This window comes from Castor canadensis, chromosome 11 (assembly GCF_047511655.1).
Source record: "Castor canadensis chromosome 11, mCasCan1.hap1v2, whole genome shotgun sequence".
Lineage (NCBI taxonomy): Eukaryota > Metazoa > Chordata > Mammalia > Rodentia > Castoridae > Castor > Castor canadensis.
Genome location: NC_133396.1, coordinates 33,054,578 through 33,073,864, shown reverse-complemented (window position 1 = coordinate 33,073,864; position 19,287 = coordinate 33,054,578). Strand labels below are relative to the sequence as shown.

Genomic DNA, 19,287 nt, shown 5'->3' with positions numbered 1-19,287 from the left:
GACGGGAGGTGGTGGTGGCTGATGGCGAGAACATGGATCCAAGCCCCTTCTCTTCCTGGTTCCCACGCTAGTCCTTCTCCTGGCCATGCTGTACTGAGCCTTCGGGGACCCTGTAATATCAACTCAACAATGCATGTTCTACAACTACGGCTACAGCTACCAGTACATCTACTACAGAGCATGCGTTTAGTTCAGTCCCACAGATACATACAATCTAAGAACAGGCAGGGAGGTGTGAAATGTTTTACTGGACAACAGGTGTTTTGAAGTTGTAACTAATAAAAAAAAAATCGAAAACGAAAGTGTACAAAAAAAAGACATTTCTCGAGAGTTGGATATGAGTTTGTTTCTTGAACTGTTTCGTCTGAACAAGCAAAAACATGCAAACCAGCTGGTACTAACAGGAAGCTGGACACTGAGAGAGGATTAATAGGTGTGGACAAACCTTCCCGCTGAGCGTGCTCAGAAGAGTGTTTGAGAGGAGGTGTGCAGATCCTAGTGTAAGAGAGGCGGGAAAGTATGCCTCAGAGACACTCTCACCGCAGCCCCAACCAAGCAAGAGAAAAGACAACAGAGACATGACTGCTCACACTCACCACCACCATCGGGAGCTCATGTCACTAGATTGGGATAAAGCTGGCAAGTATAAAGTACAGTAAGGGGTCCTGGCAGGGGCTGGAGATGGGCGGGGGAGGGGGGATGCCAGGGGGCTCAGCAGCTCTAAGATTGATACACGGACCCACCCATAATGTCACCCCGAAATAAAGTAGCCTGAAAATCTGAACCACTTCCCTCCAGTTCGGGGAGTCATTTGCCAAACTGGATTTAGGTTTGGATGGGACATGATAGGGCCGCTGAAACTGAATGGATACGATCAAAATAAACAAACAAACTCTTGACTGAGCACAAGAAAGATGATATTTCAAACTACCAGGTGAAGGTGAAAGAAAAGTGACCACTGATAGTGAAGTTATCTAGGAGTCGGTAGGGACCTCCCCTGGTGAGGTCACCTGAGCCCTGCTCACCTCAGGTCCTGGGGGGGAATTAGGAAAAGGTGGGCAGGTTGGCCCAGAGGAGTGGGCTGAGGTAGGTGTAGAGCTCAAGGCCCCCCTGGACCTCCTACCTTGACAGCACAGCTCTTGGATACAAGTTGCCACCCTGAGCCAAAACGAAGCTGCCTCTTATCCAGAGGCCTTAGCAGGTGCTTCCCTCCTCAGGAAGGGCCCTCCAATAAGTCATAATGGAAGGGGGCATGAAACCAGAATGGTGGGGTTACACAAAAATAAAGACCAAAAAAATGCCTTCCACAGGATGCCTAATCCCTAATCCAAGCCCAAGGAGCCACCTGCCGGGTGTAGCATGGTATCAAGCTCCAGGAAGGTCTTCAATGGACTCTCCCTGAACCTGCCCTGAGTTTGTGATGACCTCTCAGAGTCAGACTGCTTGCTTCAGGAGGCTGAAAGAGCATCCTTATCCTCTAGGGAGGAGTTGGGATGTGTGGACCAAGTTGACAGGAACTGGTACAGGCAGAATTAGTCATTAGTCCTTGCGAGCCCTTTGGGGCCTGGACTGATGCATGTACTCCAGTCTGTGTGGCCTTTCTCAATTCACAGCAGAGAGCTTTTGCCAACAAAGGGCCACGAATAGGTAAGTAACTGGCCAACTTGAAGGTTCAGAATCCTGATCATTTTCTAGGGGGAAGGTGACAGATCCCTACTGCCCAAAATGTGTTTAAAGAAAGGTCAAGACCTTCCTTCCCCAACTTTGTAACCCTGCTCCAGATCCAAAAGTGGGGCTAGGATACCCTGTCTACCACAAGCAGCTCTGACTACAGTGGGCACACCCCAAGCCCATGACCCCCAGGCAGCATGGCGGGGTGGGGCTTCCCTGTAGTTTCTTGGAGGACCTGCACTCTGGGGTGGGCACCTCGAATTGAGGATTTACTCCTTGCACTAACCCAGGCTGGGGTGGGCAGGTGGCTGGGGAGCACACTCCTGAATACGATTCACTAACAGTGCAGCGATGAGCATGGCTGACCTTGAATGGCCTGTGGGAGATTTTGCTCCCGATGGAAATGGCTACAAATAAACACCATTGATCCTGGAAAAAAAAAAAATGTGTGGTTGAAGATGACCTTGGGGGTTAGGAGTTAGAGGGATGGGTGAGTGGGACTCCCACTGGCTCTGGGGGGGTCTGTGAGAGGATAGGGGCGCAGGCTGTGGGGAGACTGCTTTCAGACTCGCAAAGAACCCCATGCTGCCCTTTAAACTTGCCATGAAGTCAAGGAGAACGGGGTGGGGAAAGAGGGTTAATTTCGGGTTAAAGTTTAGTTTTTATAATCCAAGTTATAAAAAGAAAGAAACTGAATGGAGAAAACACCAACCAACAACACTTAAAAATCTTAAGATTGTTCTTTTATCTTTCTTCCATCCCAGGCACAGGTAGGACTGAGGGCATTTTTTTTTTTTTAAATGATACCAAAAAGCATTCAAGTTAAAAAACCAAATGGAACAGGAAGACAGGATGCAGCTGTGCACCCTGCCCCCAGGGCCCAGGGGAGGGGAGAACTGAGGGATACTGGCTGGAGGGTAGGTGCGGCCTTTGGAGACTGGCTTAGGTGGATGGAAGCTGAGGATGCCCAGCTCTCTGGTCCTTGCCTGTCTGCCTGACACTCGCCAGCCCTTCAGTAGCCCCCTGAGAATTCCCTGCCTCCCTCCAACAAAACCCCAGTGGGTGGTTTGGGGGAGTGGATCCTTTGTAGCTCCAAGGCAGTACCAGTTTGCATGGAACGGATTTTGACTGACATTTTCTAGCGGGCCTCACTGTGCCAGTTTCTTATCACCCAGGGTGTGGGTTTTTGGTGTATGCCCTCTGGGCTTTTAATGCTCAGTTTCCTGGGACCCTCATTAGCCCTCCTGCCCTGCCCCCTCTTCCAGAGCCCTGTTATATCAAACTAAGTGCTTCCCTGGGTGCCCCTGAGCCCTGCCCACAGGTGGGATAGGGTGGGAGTAGGGACAGAGCTGCAACCCGCAAGGAGCCCCCCATGTGGCACAGCTCCCACACCTAGGATGGTAAAGGACATTTAGGGGGCATGCCCCAGCTCTGGCCTGACCTCACAGCACTTCTGGGAAAGTGTTTCCTTGCCACTTGAGAGATTCCAGACCTCTTAAAAAGTTGGATTTGGAGGCCAAAGGTCTGAGGCAACCTCATGGGAGAGGCCCAAGGGCCTGGCTAAGAAGAGAGTCTGGGGCCAGCTGGGACTCGGACCACAGCAGCTTCATTCTTTCCCTGAGGTCAAGGGTTGGCCCACAGCTGGCCTTCAGGGGCTCTAGGGGTTCAACTAGACGGCAAGGCCACCTGCCAGGTGTAGCAGAGGCCCAACCTAGTACCTTCCTGGCTGTATCAGAGACAAGGAAGGAAGCCTGGTAAACCAACCAAAGCCAAGGAGGGCAGTGACCTCAGTGTCCAGAAGCCAGGCCTCTGGGGGAGGGGTGGTTCAATGTCAAAAGGAAACCCAGTTTGCCTTTGCCAATGGGACAAGAGTCTACCTTTGGTTTGCAGTCCCATGACTTTGACTGACCCTCAGTGGGAGTGCCCTGGGTGGCTGGGTCTCACCCATGCCTCCCTGTCCCCCCTCCTCCCCCGGGCTGTGGTGAGAGGAGTGTTGGACAGACGCAGCCACACAGATTCGACAGGGCCTTTACCTTCCCCTGCACACTGGGGCATGCCTGAGAGCCGCCTGTCCCGCACACCTTCCTACCTGATCCTCGTGCTGCTGCCACCGCTGCTGCTGCCACTGGTCCGTAAGCTGCTGCTGGAAAGCCTAGAGAGAGAGGGCGGGGCCGGAATCAGGAAGGGTCTGAAAAGACCCTGAGAAGACCTGAACCAGGTTGCCTGACCCCAGCTCACACACAAGATAGGCTGGGAAGGGGTCACAGGGGGTAGCTTTGGGGAGAACACAGATCAGTGGCTCTCAGACTTCTGGATGGCATGGCATCTTTAGATATTTGAATCTCACACATTGGTCACTCCAGAAACTGGTTCTAGAAGGCACACATTAGTAGTTTCAGAGTATGGGGAGAACCTTTCTCCTGAGAACCAGGCTGAGCTCCCTGTTGACCCTACACTGACACACAGTGATTCCCTAGGGCTGGCCTGCTGCTCCTTGCTGCAGGGGTCAGGGCTCAGGGTAGCTGGAGCCACAGGGGGTGGCCCTCTTGACAGATTAGGTGCTGTGGCCTGGGGACAGTTTAACTCCTGTTCTTTAACTCTGGACTGGTCAAAATCTCATGTCAGTAGTATTGCAGCCCCAGTCCTGAGGGACAAGTGTTTGGGGATGCTCCCAGGTGACTGCATATACATGGAGCCAGATGTGGGAGGGCTGTGAGAATCTCTGTGGTGTGAGAGCCTATGGCTCTGTTTGATCTCTCAGTGTTTCTATCTCTCAAGGCAACTATGGAGACTTAGATGTGGCTCCTCCGTTTGAGCCCCACACTTAGATGAAGTGGGCATTGGTCTCTGAAGTCCTTTTTGATCAAAGATTTGCTACCTACAAACACCCTGGGCAACAAAGCTGGGCCAGACTGGAATGAAGTCAGGAGGCCTGGCATGTGGCTGCAGAATGTCCCTGTGAAGGAAGAAGTTCCCACCCCTGTTCTACTCTGGCCACTAGCATGTGCACACACAGCCATACACTGGGTCACACAGATACACTCCTACACATATAAAGACAAACATCCTCTACCATCAGGCAGACACTTGGAGGCCTGACCCATGACCCACTTCCAAGAGCTATGGGTTTTAATGATGTGCCAGAAGCCAGCCACAAACTCAACAAGCAGCCCCCAACGGAACTGCTCAATTTTAGCCACTGAGCCTTTGTGATAAGGGTTTTCTATAGGACAAGAGGGAGAAGACATGCACCATAAGGGAAGGGAGCAGAGAAGGAGAGAGAGAGAGAGAGAGAGAGAACCTCCAAACAGTGAACTAGAAGCCCACTAAACTCTACTACTACTGTCCTAGCTACATGGTACTACTGAGGGGAGTTCAAAAGGGAACAAGCTACTCTAAAGAGGTCAGGCTAAGCTACTTAAAATGCCAATGAAAAGAGACATACTTGCATTTAAATATGGTAATAGGGCTGTGGAAGGGGGAAAAAGAAAGATGCAGGTGAAACAAATGTACACAGTGGTCCCAGGCTGGGAACGAGTCTCCCAGCTCCCATGAAGACCGTGCGCCTGAGGCCTGGAGGCCGCCCCCTTCCTCAGAGGGATATCCCACCCAGTCCTCTCCCCAGCTCTTCCAGGCAGGGTCTAGCTTTCTGAAGAGGTGCTGCTGCTGGAAACTGCTGAAGGAAAATAAGGAAGAAGTCAAGTTACATCTCCCTGTCCTGAACTCTGTTTACCTGGCTGCTTCTGCTGCAGAACCAGAGTAAGGGGAATGGTATGCTGGGGAGGAGGAGGCAGGTTGGGAGAGGGAAAGAAGGTCAAATGATTTTTTTGCACTCTTTAACCATGAACTTGACACAAGGGTTCTTTGGAAACATGAAAAGGTGGTGGTTGGGGGAGGGGAGTGCAGTCAATAAGGCTTGTTAACAAAAGGTCTATTTTCTGGAGTTGAAGTTGAGCACAATTTGGACAAAGAGTATGACAGAAAGAGGAATGGAAAAAAAAAAAAAAAAAACAACACTTATCCAAGAAAGGAAATCCATTATCCTTTGCTGCAGAAGATAAAAGCTTCTACTTGAACCAAGCACCAGACACTGCCGAGGGCTAGAATTTCCCCATAGCCTTCCAAATGGAGGGTGGGGAAATGGTGGCAGGAGAAGAGGCAGGGGCAGGAGCCACCCTACCTCGTTGCAGCAACCTAGCTAAGATACCATGGCCACTGCCCCTCTGTCACCTTCCCTTTGTGGAAGCTCCTTAGGGGGAGGAGATGACCAGATGGCTGTAGCACACAGGGGCCTGAGTTCCTTACTGGAAACAGTGGCCTGTAATACTTCATGACATCATTTTAGTAAAGCTAAGTTTTCATAGCTCACAATGAGTACACATATTCTATCAGGCCCACCAATGACAACTGGGCCTACTGGACTAGCAACAAGCTGATTTTCCATCCCCTCCTGGGTTAGTGGTGAATCTGGCAGGAAGGAAAGCAACATTTTGCTGATCAAATCTCAGAGGGCCTGGGAGCTACAGGCTAGCTATCTGGGAACTTAGGAATACAGTATGTGCCTCCTGCTCAGGAACTTTCCATTCAAAGAGGAAATGCCTGTTTACAAAAGAATGAGGTGGTAATGGTGGGATTTTGGAGCTGGACTTGCAGGTGGTGTGGCTTGCAGGAGCTGTACTTGGTTAATGGGCCAGCCTTAAAGACTCATGCTTTAGCTAGTCCGAAGTTCCTCTGCCCTTCAAGTGGGTAACAGAAGGACTCCAAGCTTGGTGTCAAAGGCTGACCCCTGCCTTGCTGTGTCACTTGGGCATGGTGCTTCACTTCTCTGGGTCCCAAGTAAGTCCTCTCTCTTGCAAGAAAAGGTAGGCAAGATGACCTGTACAGGCCTGTACAAGCATCAGCTTGTCTGCAGATCAGACGTCATTGGTGTTTTGGAGTTTGGATCTTTTTGAGATTATAAACTACTGCACCTACTTTTTCCTGCCTCTGTGGCACTTACCGGTTTTGGTCTTACCTAAGCATAGCTATTTTTATATGCATATCTTATTTCTCTTGCTGGGTGAGAAACTCTTCTAGGGAAACAGACTAGGTCACATGGCACACTTAGACTCCAGCTCAGTGTCTGATCTCACAGAAGATTCTCCCCAAGCACCAGCTGACGATGGTCAGGACGTGCTGATGCAGAGAACAAATCAGGACTGCTCTGGGTCAAGTGCAGCTGAGGGCAGCACCGCCTGTGAGTTCAGAGCCTCCACACTACAAGATCCTCTGCCCCTGGGGCAGCAAACTCAGATGCCAGCAGGAGGTGCCAGGGCTACAGCACATGGGAGTGCCTTGCTCTGCCCATGCACTGATTCTCAACCTTGGGTTGAGAACACCTGGAGCTATCTGGGAGCTTTACTGATGCTGAGGCCTGGGTCCCACGTCTGAGGATCCTGACTGACTTGGCTTTTGGTGCAGCCTGGGCACTGGGTCCTTTAAAAGCTTCCCAGTAAACAGCCAAGGTGGAGGACTTTTGGCTAAAGGTATTCATGGTTTAAAAAAAAAAAAATCAAGTCCTGTACACAGCTGTGCCATCTGTCACCCCCTCTACCTTGTGGAAGCAAAGAGTCTCCTGAGAATACAGTGGAGGATCTAATTCTGTGATCAGTCCCCTGTGAGAGCCACTGCAGAAGTCCCCATTCAGGGCTAGTGGGTCCCAATCTTGCTTAAGGAGATGCCCTGGCCCTATCCCCAACCAACTGATGCAGTGTAGGCAGGAACACCTGACTTACAGGAAGCCTTGGGGACCACTGTTTTCAATAAACACTAAAGAGGTGCTGCCCCCTGTGCTGTGGCTGGGGAATATTAAGCATGAAGCTTTTTCTTTGTTTCCTTTCTGGTTCTTGTTAGGACAAGATGCTGGTCTGGAGGGGGCTGCCTGGAGTGTGGTTCTGGCTCAGTCAATACTTCTTTCTGTGACTTGGGATGAGTCAATGGATCTCTCTGTACCTCTCTCAAAAAGAGAAGTCCTAGGCTCCTTATGGCCCCAGGAGGTGTGAGGTTGAGGAGACTCTTTCTCAAAGTCCATTATGAACAATTTCTTCCAAGTTGTGCTTGCTTAAAGTTCTCTCTGCTCCCTTCCCCAGCATGCCATCAGTTGCTATAGATGGCTCAAACATTCTTGGCTAAATCCGATGTTGCTCCACTAAATCCAAACACTAAAAAATAAGCCACTAAAAGAAGAAACTGTCACCCAGAATGTAGGAAACATGTCCTACAAGAGTTTGGAAACACTGCCATCTGTTACTCTGGCTGGCCCAGGCTGCTCCCCCATCCTGGGCAGGCAGGCCCGCCTGGGGCAGCAGGGCTGGTTCTTTTCTGGGAAATTCATGGTTCTGACTTCTGTGCATAGGAGGAGAGGGTGGTGGCTGTCACAGGTGAGGTTGAAAGGAAGTTAGGCTACATATTCTTGAAGTAGGAGGACCCACGGGTTCACATCAGAACAGAGGACCCAAAGAGGAGGTGAAATTGATCACCAAAGGGACACATTAACGTGATCCAACGGTAGGCTGCTGGCTGTGATGGAAGCTGATATACGGTCCATTTGAAAAAGAAAATAGGTCCTGAGTTTTTGGCATTAAAAATGGGACTCTGACTCAGACACACCATTTCAGAAGTGAGACCAGCTTTCCCAGAGGAGAGGGCAGGGGGCTGCTAGAGAGTGTGGGCTCGGAATGTTTTACCCTCAGCCCTTGGCTACAGCCAAGAAAATTAGCTAAGCGCTCTGAAGGGGACTCTGATGCAATTGCTGCATTAGGTGGTGTGTGCTTAGGTCCCGGGACTCTCCTGGGAGGCAGGAAGCAGAAAGCTCTACCTGGGGACTTCAGCCCAGTATCCTTCTCCACAGTCCCTCCCAGCAGAGAACTGGAGCCTCACATTCAGGACCTGCACCACCCAGAGCTCCTGCAGTGAACTGCAGGACAGCCCTTGGGAACCCCAGACTGGTTCTCAGCCCCTGGGCTCTGTGTAAGTATTTACTGGACCCTACAGCATGCCAGACATTGTCGTAAGCATGGGAATCACAGCAGTGACCAACACTCATGGCCCCTGCCCTTATGGAGCATATAGTTGCCGGTCCCTAATGAGAAACGGGGTACCACTAGTGGGACAGGGGTCCCAGGACCAGGCTGTACACAAACACACTTCCTGGAAGAAGAGACAAATGGCTAGTGATAAGCTGGGCTGTGGCTTCCTGCGCCACACAGCCCTCTGGCTAGAGCCAGCCCTGGGGTGTGTCTGCTTTAGTTTCTCTGCTGAGCTCAAGGACCTAAGGCATGTTGACCTCAAATGCTGCCTGAGAAGACTCAGTACTCAGGGGCAGAAGTGGAGGGGGTGCCATTCCAACTTGTTCTCTTCTCCAAGATGGAGGTGGCAAGAGGATATAGCCAAGATATTCCCAAGGCTGTGATCTTAGCCTAGCCACAAAGGTTTTACCACTTCATTCAACTTCTATTAACTCAGTTAAATAAATTACTGAGCTGGGCCTTATGACATTTGACCAAAACACAGATCTCTCAAACTCTCTCCAGTCAGTACCAAAGAGTTGAGGGCAGAAAACAAGTCCTTGACTTTTGAGTTCCTAGAGAGTCACAGCGTCATTCAATCTTGGCTCAACCACCCAGGACCTTGGGGAGGAGATGAGGCTAGAGGGCCAGCACCCGGAATGGCTGACACATTACAAGGACCCTTGGTCCTATGAGGACACTCTGTTCGGCATCACTCTCTTTCCAGCAGGACTGTACGGGTGAGAATACCACATGGAGCTCACTCCAGAGCCACCCTTCACTGCCCCACCCATGCCTGCAGTATATGCTTCTGGCTAGCCCAGGGACACCAGCTTCTCCAAAGGACAAACACCTGCCCATTTTTTTGAGACCAAGACCTTCAAAGTGAAAGGACTTCAGACAACAGGAGCAATTATTCTGAGGTTTTTACCCCCCTCTGTATCCCTTCCCCACTTGTCATAAAAGCATTAATTTCTGCTTTTGAGATGCCCATCACCAATGGGTGTCCCAAGTTGTCATCATAGCTCCCTGCTTCCCAAATTTCAAATGGTGAATTTCCAGAGACAGTCAAAGTCAGGGTCTCTCGCTGAGCCATCTCAATCCTAAGTCCTTGGGCCTCTGCACCCTATCTGCTTTCTTCCTCAGCTTCCTCCCATGTGGTCCTCTTCAGTGGACCTGCCTTAGCAGGACCCCCAACACCACTCACTAATCCTACAGCGCCCACCCCTGGGGACTAAGACAGCAAATGCTCAAGCCCTGAGCATCCAGGACTTCTGGCCTAAAGACTCCAGGCTCCCATCTTGCCCCCATGATTAGCTCAGCAAATGAAGGACACCTGACTAGTAAAGAAATATTTAAAAATATTCACAGACAGTAGGTCATATCACTTTGTACCAGGCTTAGTTCAAAGGGTGGAAGGTCAACTTTCTCTCTACCTTACTTTCCTCACCTATAAAGCAAAAGACCCAGCTGTGGTGATGAGAAAGTAATGGTGACACTAATGACAATGACAGAATCTACCATGGGAACACTTCCCATGGCCAAGATGTTCCCCTGCATGGCCACAGAGCCTCCTTGTTCCCACTTGTCATGAAGACATCTAGCCCATCTAACAGGTGAAGGCTCCAGGGCCCAGGGAGAAAATAGTACCCAAAGTGGCTAAAATAAGATAAAAAAGGCCCTGTCTCCTGCATGGACTAGGTGTGAGAATCCAGATAAGTTATTTAATGTCCCTCGCTACCTCACTTTTCTCCTTTGTGAATCAGTTACCACTGCCTTCTTGTTTGGAGTCGGTGAGCTGATACTAGGTGCTCAGCACAAGTGGAATAATAATGATTATTCCTGTTTTTATTATTATTGCCCAAGATAACAGCAGCGGAGTTGGAAAATCTCTTCAGTGCTTCCCGTTCTAAAATCCTATTAATTGATATGAAATTTGGTATCCAAAGGTCTCTAATAGCCAACACTTATAATTTGCTTGTGAGAAATACAGGGAATTTTATCCCAAGTGCAATCTCTAACTTTAGTAGGTAGTAGGGTCATGGGATGGCAGGAGTCCAGGGTTTTGCAAGATTCAATGAAGCCTGGCTTTCTGTGATGTGCTCACCCCAGGTGAAAATGTGGATCCTGATACCTGGTGCTCGTGTCTTTCAGGGGGACTGACACTCTCCATTGCCCTTTGCCCTGACATGCTCCCCTCCTAACAGGTCTTGCCAGCTCTTCCTGGCTCCTTGAGGGGCAGGGTCAGAGGAGCTTTTCTGGGCCCTCCATCAGCAGAACCCTGTTTGCTCCTCTGTCCCCAACAAGTGACCTATAAAGGTAAAAACTGGTCTCTCATTTATCACTGTGTCCCCAGCACTTAGGACAGGGCCTGTGACACGTGCTGGATGCACAGGGAAGGACAGAGGACTTGGTAGGAGAGGCATGGGCAGGGGCTGGAGGTCAGAAGCAAGCATGGAGGGGCCCTGAGCAGGTACCATTAAGAGCTGCAGGGCTGCCCCCAGAGCAAAGCAAGGTATCTCAGGGCCAGCCAAGAACCTGCTCAGACAGAGAGGACAGCCAGGCCAAGAGAGAAGAACAGGCTGGGCTCATCTCTCCCTCCAGGACTGAGCATGCCTAGTGCCTTGACCTTAAGACTTCTTGCCTCTACAAGTGTGAGAAATGCACTCTGCTCCCAGACTATGGTTTCCTTACAGCAGCCTGCACAGACTGCATGCCTCAAGGGAAGGCAGCTCTGGCCAGCCAGGACCCACAGCCCTTGGGGCCTGACTGCCATATTGATAAAGAAACATCAGGGAGTGCCCTCCTATGACAAGGGTAGGGTCAGCATCCCTGCCTCACACAGTGTCTGCACTGGTTTCCCAATGCTGAAGTCTGCTGTCCCACCATCAAGGCCCAGATGGCACAAGGACAGCACCTGCCCCAACCTGGGCCACAGAATCAACGAAGGCAGGAATGAAACAGAGGGAAGACGTACTGCTTTCCCACTTTACACATGCTGGTTCCTAGGCCTAGAATGCCCTTCTCTCATCTGCCCGACGAACTTCTATTTGTGCTTCAAAACCCTGCTCAGAGATCAGCTGCTATGGGCTGCATGTTTCTGCCCTACCAAAATACACTTTGCAATCTTCTCCCTCCAGGTGATGTATTAGGAGGTGGGGGCTTTGGAAGGCAATTAGGTCACAAGGGTGGAGGGCTCCTGATTGAGATTGGTGCCTTCAGAAAAGAGATCCCAGAGAGTTCAACAGCCCTTTCACCAAGTGAGGACATCTGTGCCCAGGTGGCCCTCACCTTGCTTCTAGAAGTGTGAGAAATTCACTCTGCTCCCAGACTATGGTGTCATTACAGCAGCCTGCACAGACTAAACCTTCACCCTTCCCAAAAGCTCTCCTGGCATGGTCACTGCTCCCTCACTGGATGAGCTGCTACTGCTGCGGGTCACAAGAAGACCCATCTGGCCACATGTGGGATGCTCTGACTTCCTTGTTCCCTCTGCTGTGTCCCTGTTCCCTGAGAGGCCCTACTTTGGGCGGGTACTGAGGACTCTTTCAGGGTACACTTTCACCCTGGCCACAGGGACAGAGGATCCAAGGTGACCTGGACCCAGTGGAACGAGCAGGACTCTTCAGGGAGTCAGGGGACACACCCTTGCTTTCTGCTTGTCCTTGGCTGTTCTGGAAGGCACAAGCTCTCTAGCATTCAGGCCTGACCCTGCTATCTGCCCAGAATTTTGCTTTGATGTTTTTTGTTGTTTTTTTTTTTCAAGCTGCAGACTTTCACTTGCTTGTGCTGATGGAAATGAAAACTGAAGGCTTGAAGAAAGGTGATTAAGTTCCTGGGACAGACTTAATGAGGACTTTGAGGCTAGTGGCACAGGTACACGAATGTGTAGAAGAGCTGTAGGCAGTAGTGTGGGGAAGATGGATCTGGTGGACATGGGGTCGCAGCCCAAGGGAAAGGAAGGAGGTGTGGAAGCCATGCCCACAGCCTCCTTCATGGCTGCTAACCTTTTCCAAAGTGCTGGTCTCACTGAGCCTTTCAACAACCTGTGAGGAAAGGGGGAGGGGGGCAAGGACCAATAGCCCCATTTGACAGATAGGGAAACGGAGGCACAGAGGTGCCCTTACTCTCCTGGCAAGTTAAGGGCAAGAATTCAGTCTCCCAACTTCTTGCCTGAGAATGAGTGCTCACTTAGCCATGTATCCTTACTTATGGCAGAGGACCTTCAAGAGGCACAGAAAGCTGATCGCAAGTGAAACCTGCACTTCCTGTCAATTTAGAGTGTTCTAATTCATTTCTGCAAACATTTATTAAGCACCTATTAGACACCATGCTCTCCTTTCATCTGGGAATAGAGTCAAGTCCTGATTCTTCATGTGTAAAAGGTCACATCCATGGCCCCCACAAGCCTGCCAGGCAGGGCCTATCTGGATTTGGGGTGTGCTGCTGAATTTTACTTCTCCATCTTCTTTTGAGCAGCTGATCTACCTTCCTGACTAAGCTCACCTTTAATATTCAAATGAGAGGCTAAGCCCTGAGTACATACAGGGCCAGGTGGCACAGGAGCCTGCTGACCTGGGGGAGCTGGCTTGTGATTTAAAACTTGGCTGTGGATCACTTCTGTGAAGAGGTTCCCTAGAGAGGAGGCTGGAGGGTGGAAGGGCGCATAGATTAGAGGGCTGAGATGGGGCAGATGTGTAGGGCTCTCCCTTACAAGGGAGCACTTCTGTTTGTAGCTGCAGGCCCTGGCTGCCTGAGTCTGCAATCCCAGTAACCTACCTAGGAAGCCAGCCACCCCATCTTGACATATCAAGATCTTCTTCCCAGCAGTGAGAAATAAGCCACTGCTCACTGAGCGATGAGCCCAGCAGAGCGGCCATCACATAGCAGCTTCACCAGAGTTCTCAGGGCTGGTGTTTCTGGGAAAGGGCAGGAGTGAGGAAAGAACCCCGTAAAAACTGAAGCAGAAAAAAAAAGACATGGAGCTTAAATTTTACGCCCAAAGGTGGGGTCATCCTATGTCACTGGTGCTGAGATCCACTGGGACAGCTTTCCCTGGCAAGGTGGCTGAGGATCCGAGAGCTGGGTCAGAAAGAGCAGAACATAGCAGACTAAGTGGGACACAGTCCCCTGAGCTTATGCCTAGGTCTTCTCTATCCTGAGTGGGCACTGATCTTGGGGGTCTCTATTCTGGTGGGCTGGAGAAGGGAGTGGACAGAGGGTTCTGGAGTGACCACTCTTGGGCAGGATCCTAGGCCTTTAGTGTGGCATCCATCAGTGTTTCTGAAAACTTGGCAAAATATCGTGCCCTGGGTAGAACTTATAGGGTGGGTGATGGCTGCTGTAGGACACATCGTCTTGACTGAGGCAAACTCCGCCTCCTGAGCACTGGGGCTGTCTTTGCTCTTGTTTTCCAGACAAGTCATACCCCTTAGGATGCAAGAGACCACCACGCCTTTGGATCCATGACTCACCCCAAGCTTACCTGGCAGCAGCAGCTGCTAACCACGGACTACAGTGGTGTACTCTCTAAAGGAACAGACATCCCTGCACTAGGGCACCTCTCCTCAGACCACTCCTCTCTGTGGGCAACAGCGTGCAGCTCTCTCTTACGGTGACTAACTGAAACTCAGGGGCATCACAGAAACATCATTACACTGGAACATGGAACACAGAGCACATAGTGGGCAGCTATGAGTCCTGATATGGGAACTATCAGCACCTCTAACTTTGAGATTCTGCTCAGCTTGAACTTGGCCTGCCATCATTCTGAAGCTGTTCTCATCATCTCCTGAGCCACAGGAGATGAGACTATTGTCCACAGCTGAAGAGGAGCAAGCACAAATGGGCACTTCTGGAACCAGAGTCCATGACAAGCGGGCTGGGGAAGGGTCACCCTGCCTAGGACCTGCCCGGACCCTGCCCTAGGCACATAGACTCCTGAGCCAAGAAACGATGGCCAGGTTCTCCTTGCTGCCCCAAGCACTCTGCAGCTGAGACCACTGTCGGTGATGGGGACTTTTGGCAGTTGGGGACTTATTAGCCCTGCTGTCCCCAATAGGACTGAAAGACCCAAACAGCCAGCAGTCAGCTTAAGACAGGGAAAGAGAAACAGGGCCAAAAGAGGGTGAGGCTGAGAGAAAGGCAGGGCTGTAGAGAGAAAGGGACTTTCTCCTGGATTCTTCCCAGAAGCCTCTGCCCTGCTCCCACCCCCAAGCCCTCTGACTCACTTTGGAAGTCTGCCCACATCACACCATTACTTCAAACCCTACTCCCACCCTTCTCATGCTCTGGGGATCCCACATGTTCCATACTGTATTTTGCCTGCTCTGAGCCACTCCTGCAAGCTGCCAATCCACTGAAATGCTCCTAATCTCTGGGAGATTAATCTCTGCAGGCCTTCCTTCAGATTATACCAGAAATGCTACATGTCCCCCATATCTTCCTCTTTGGTCCCAGAATCCTGCTTTTAGTTAGGCACATAGTTATGTGGAATGAAGACATTTTTGACCTTTCCTTAACTTGATACTCTCCAAAGAGATCTAAGCAAAGTGTCAAGCATCAGTTCTATGAAGTGTTATTAAAGGGAAGAGGTGCTTTCTTATGGAAAGAGTACATGATGGCTGGAGTTTCTGCAGCCTCCTTAGATTATGAGGTAGATAGAGTCTTATGCTAAAGAGAACAGAATGAGAGAAGAAAACCAGACCCTTAATATTGTGGAGCCACATTCAGACTTCTTTTACATGGGAGAGATAAATTATTACTTTGTTAAGGCCATTATTAATTTTTGTTTCATTATTTTTACCTTTTCTTTCTTCTTTCTTAAAGCTACCTGATTCAGTATCTAAGCAGGCCATTTTTCTGCCTGGGATAGACTTCCTTTCCTATATCTAGCTAATCCTGACTTTTCAAGACCTACTTCTTGTGCTACCTTCTTTTCTAGTGGGACTTGACCAAGCAACCCACCTCTTAGTACAGAAAGCTTCCCTCTCTAAGCACCCATCCCATCATCTGATCACTGGTCCTCTCTCCGTTGGATGGCCTAGGAGCACCTGAGGGAGTGAGTCTTAATCGTGTCCAGCTACCCAGTTCTTAATCTAGTGCCTGATGACCAATCAGGACATGGGGAGGGACAAGAGAGAATGATGGGGTGTGAGGGTAGGCAGAAGTCCTGGAACTTCTTGGCTTCACCTGGGGAATCCTCCATCATTCCTTCTGCTGATAAGCCCATCCAGGTAGCATCATCATGGGCAATACAGATGGAAAAACCACTCTGGAAAGCTCACTTAATAAGAACGCAATCAAATCCTTAATCAACAAAGACAACTACATGACAGGGATCACCATGTATTTATCAATACTAACACTGAATGTTAATGGACTAAATTCCCCCATCAAAAGACACCGATTGGCAAACTGGATTAAAAGGGAAGACCCGACAATCTGCTGCCTACAGAAGACCCACCTCATTGACAGAAATAAGCACTGGCTGAGAGCGAAAGGTTGGAAGAAGATTTACCAAGCCAATGGTCCCCGAAAACAGGCAGGGGTAGCGATACTTATCTCAGACAAAATAGACTTCAAACCTACATTGATCAAATGAGATAAGGAAGGACACTATACTAACAGAAGGGGAAGTACCCCAAGAGGAAATAACAGTTATCAACTTATATGCACCCAATGTCAATGCACCCAATTTCATCAGACTCTGAAGGGCCTAAAAACATATATAAACTCCAACACAGTGGTAGTGGGAGACTTTAATACCTCCTCTATCACCAATACATAGGTCATCCAAACAAAAAAATCAATAAAGAAATTCTAGAACTAAATCACACCATAGAGCAAATGGACCTAGCTGATGTCTACAAAATATTTCATCCAACTTCTGCACAATGCACATTCTTCTCAGCAGCCCTATCTTAGGGTACAAAGCAAACCTCAGCAAATATAAGAAAACAGAAACAATCCCATGCATTCTGTCTGACCACAATGCATTAAAACTAGAAATCAACAACAAAAGCAGCAGTAAAAAACAGGCAAACAATTGGAAGCTGAACAATGCATTGCTCAATGACGAATGGGTCATTGATGAAATAAGAGGAAATTAAAAGGTTCCTGGAAGTTAATGAAAATGAAAATACGACCTACCAGACCTATGGGACACAGCAAAGGCAGTCCTAAGAGGAAAGTTTATAGCCATGAGTGCATATATTAAAAGGACAGAAAGATCTCAAATCAATGACCTAACACTACAGCTCAAACTCCTACGAAAACAAGAACAAGCAAATCCCAAAACAAGCAGAAGGAAAGAAATAATTAAAATAAGGGCTGAAATCAATGAAATAGAAACCAACAAAGAAAAAACATAACAAAGAATCAATGAAACAAAAAGCTGGTTCTTTGAAAAAATAAGTAAGATTGACAGACCCCTGGCAAACCTGACTAAAATGAGGAGAGGAAAAACCCAAATCAGTAGAATCAGCAATGCAAAAGGAGAGATAACAACAAACACCACGGAAATCCAGGAAATCATCAGAGACTATTTTGAGAGCCTATACTCTAACAAATTTGAAAATCTTGAAGAAATGGACAGATTTCTAGAAACTTACAACCACCCAAAACTGAACCAAGAGGATATTAATCACCTGAATAGATCTATAATACAAAAAGAAATTGAAGCTGCCATCAACAGCCTCCCAAAAAAGAAAAGTCCAGGACCTGATGGATTCTCTGCTGAATTCTATCAGATGTTTAAAAAAGAACTAATACCAACTCTCCTTAAACTGTTCCATGAAATAGAAAGGGAAGGAACACTGCCTAACTCATTTTATGGAGCCAATATTACTCTCATCCCAAAACCAGACAAAGACACCTCCAAGAAGGAGAACTATATGCCAATTTCCTTGATGAATATTGATGCAAAAATGCTTAATAAAATAATGGCAAATCGAATCCAACAACACATCAGAAAGATCATTCACCATGACCAAGTCGGCTTCATCCCAGGTATGCAGGGATGGTTCAACATATGCAAATCTATAAATGTAATATAGCACATTAATAGAAGCAAAGACAAAAACCACTTGATCATCTCAATAGATGCAGAAAAAGCCTTCAACAAGATCCAACACCACTTCAGGATAAAAGGTCTAAGAAAACTAGGAATAGAAGGAATGTATCTCAACATTGTAAAGGCTATATATGACAAACCTACAGCCAACATCATACTTAACAGTGAAAAACTGAAACCATTCCCCCTAAACTCAGGAACGAGACAAGGGTGCCCACTTTCCCCACTCCTATTCAACACAGTACTGGAATTTCTAGCCAGAGCAATTAGGCAAGAAGAAGAAATAAAAGGAATACAAATAGGTAAAGAAACTGTCAAAATATCCTTATTTGCAGATGATATGATCCTATACCTTAAAGACGCAAAAAACTCTACCCAAAAACTCTTAGACACCATAAACAGTTACGGTAAAGTGGCAGGATCCAAAATCAACTTACAAAAATCATTAGCTTTTCTATACACCAACAACGAACAAACTGAGAAGGAATATATGGAAACAATTCCATTCACAATAGCCTCAAAAAAAAAAAATCAAATACCTAGGTGTAAATTTAACAAAGGATGTGAATGACCTCTACAGGAGAATTACAAACTCAAGAAAGAGATCGAGGAATACTACAGAAGATGGAAAGATCTCCCATGCTCATGGATTAGTAGAATCAACATAGTAAAAATGGCTATACTACCGAAAGCAATCTACATATTTAATGCAATTCCCATCAAAATCCCAATGACTTGCATCACAGAGATTGAAAAATCTACCCTAAAGTTCATTTGGAAACACAAGAGACTGCGAATAGCCAAGGCAATACTCAGCAAAAAGAGCAATGCTGGAGGTATCACAATACCTGACTTCACACTATATTACAAAGCAATAATAAAAACAGCATGGTACTGGCACAAAAACAGACATGAAGACCAGTGGAACAGAACAGAGGATCCAGATATGAAGCCACACAACTATACCCACCTCATTTTTGACAAAGGTGCCAAAAATATACGATGGAGAAAAGACAGCCTCTTCAACAAATGTTGCTGGAAAAAGTGGTTACCCATCTGTAAGAAACTGAAACTAGATCCATGTCTATCACCCTTTACTAGTATTAACTCAAAATGGATAAGGACCTTAATATCAGACCTGAAACTCTGAAGTTATTACAGGAAGGGGCAGGAAACACTGGAACAAACAGGTATAGGCAAAGGCTTCACTTCCTCAATAGAACCCCAGCAGCCCAGCAACTAAGAGAAAGGATGAATAAATGGGACTTCATAAAATTAAAAAGCTTCTGCACAACAAAAGAAATGGTCTCTAAACTGAAAAGACCACCCACAGAGTGGGAGAAAATATTTGCCAGCTACACATCAGACAAGGGACTGATAACCAGAATACACAGGGAACTTAAGAAATTAAACTCTCCTAAAATCAATGAACCAATTAAGAAATGGGCAACTGAACTAAACAGAACTTTTTCAAAAGAAGAAATTCAAATGGCCAAA

General features: G+C 48.1%; 1 protein-coding gene across 21 annotated transcripts in view; it reads right to left on the bottom strand.

The window, feature by feature from the left end:
* Positions 1-19,287, bottom strand: part of Msi2 (musashi RNA binding protein 2) — a 367,367-nt gene that overhangs the window by 23,935 nt on the left and 324,145 nt on the right. For 11 of the 21 annotated variants that reach the window (XM_074046123.1, XM_074046129.1, XM_074046122.1 and 8 more), the window contains 2 exons: positions 5,117-5,140; positions 3,761-3,823 (listed from right to left, as the gene is read on the bottom strand). The exons of 2 other annotated variants lie outside the window; for them this stretch is intronic. In XM_074046123.1, the coding sequence (XP_073902224.1) occupies positions 3,761-3,823; positions 5,117-5,140 (87 nt within the window). The remainder of the gene's footprint in view (positions 1-3,760; positions 3,824-5,116; positions 5,141-19,287) is intronic. 8 more of the 21 variants (XM_074046124.1, XM_074046126.1, XM_074046130.1 and 5 more) reach the window with 1 other exon arrangement.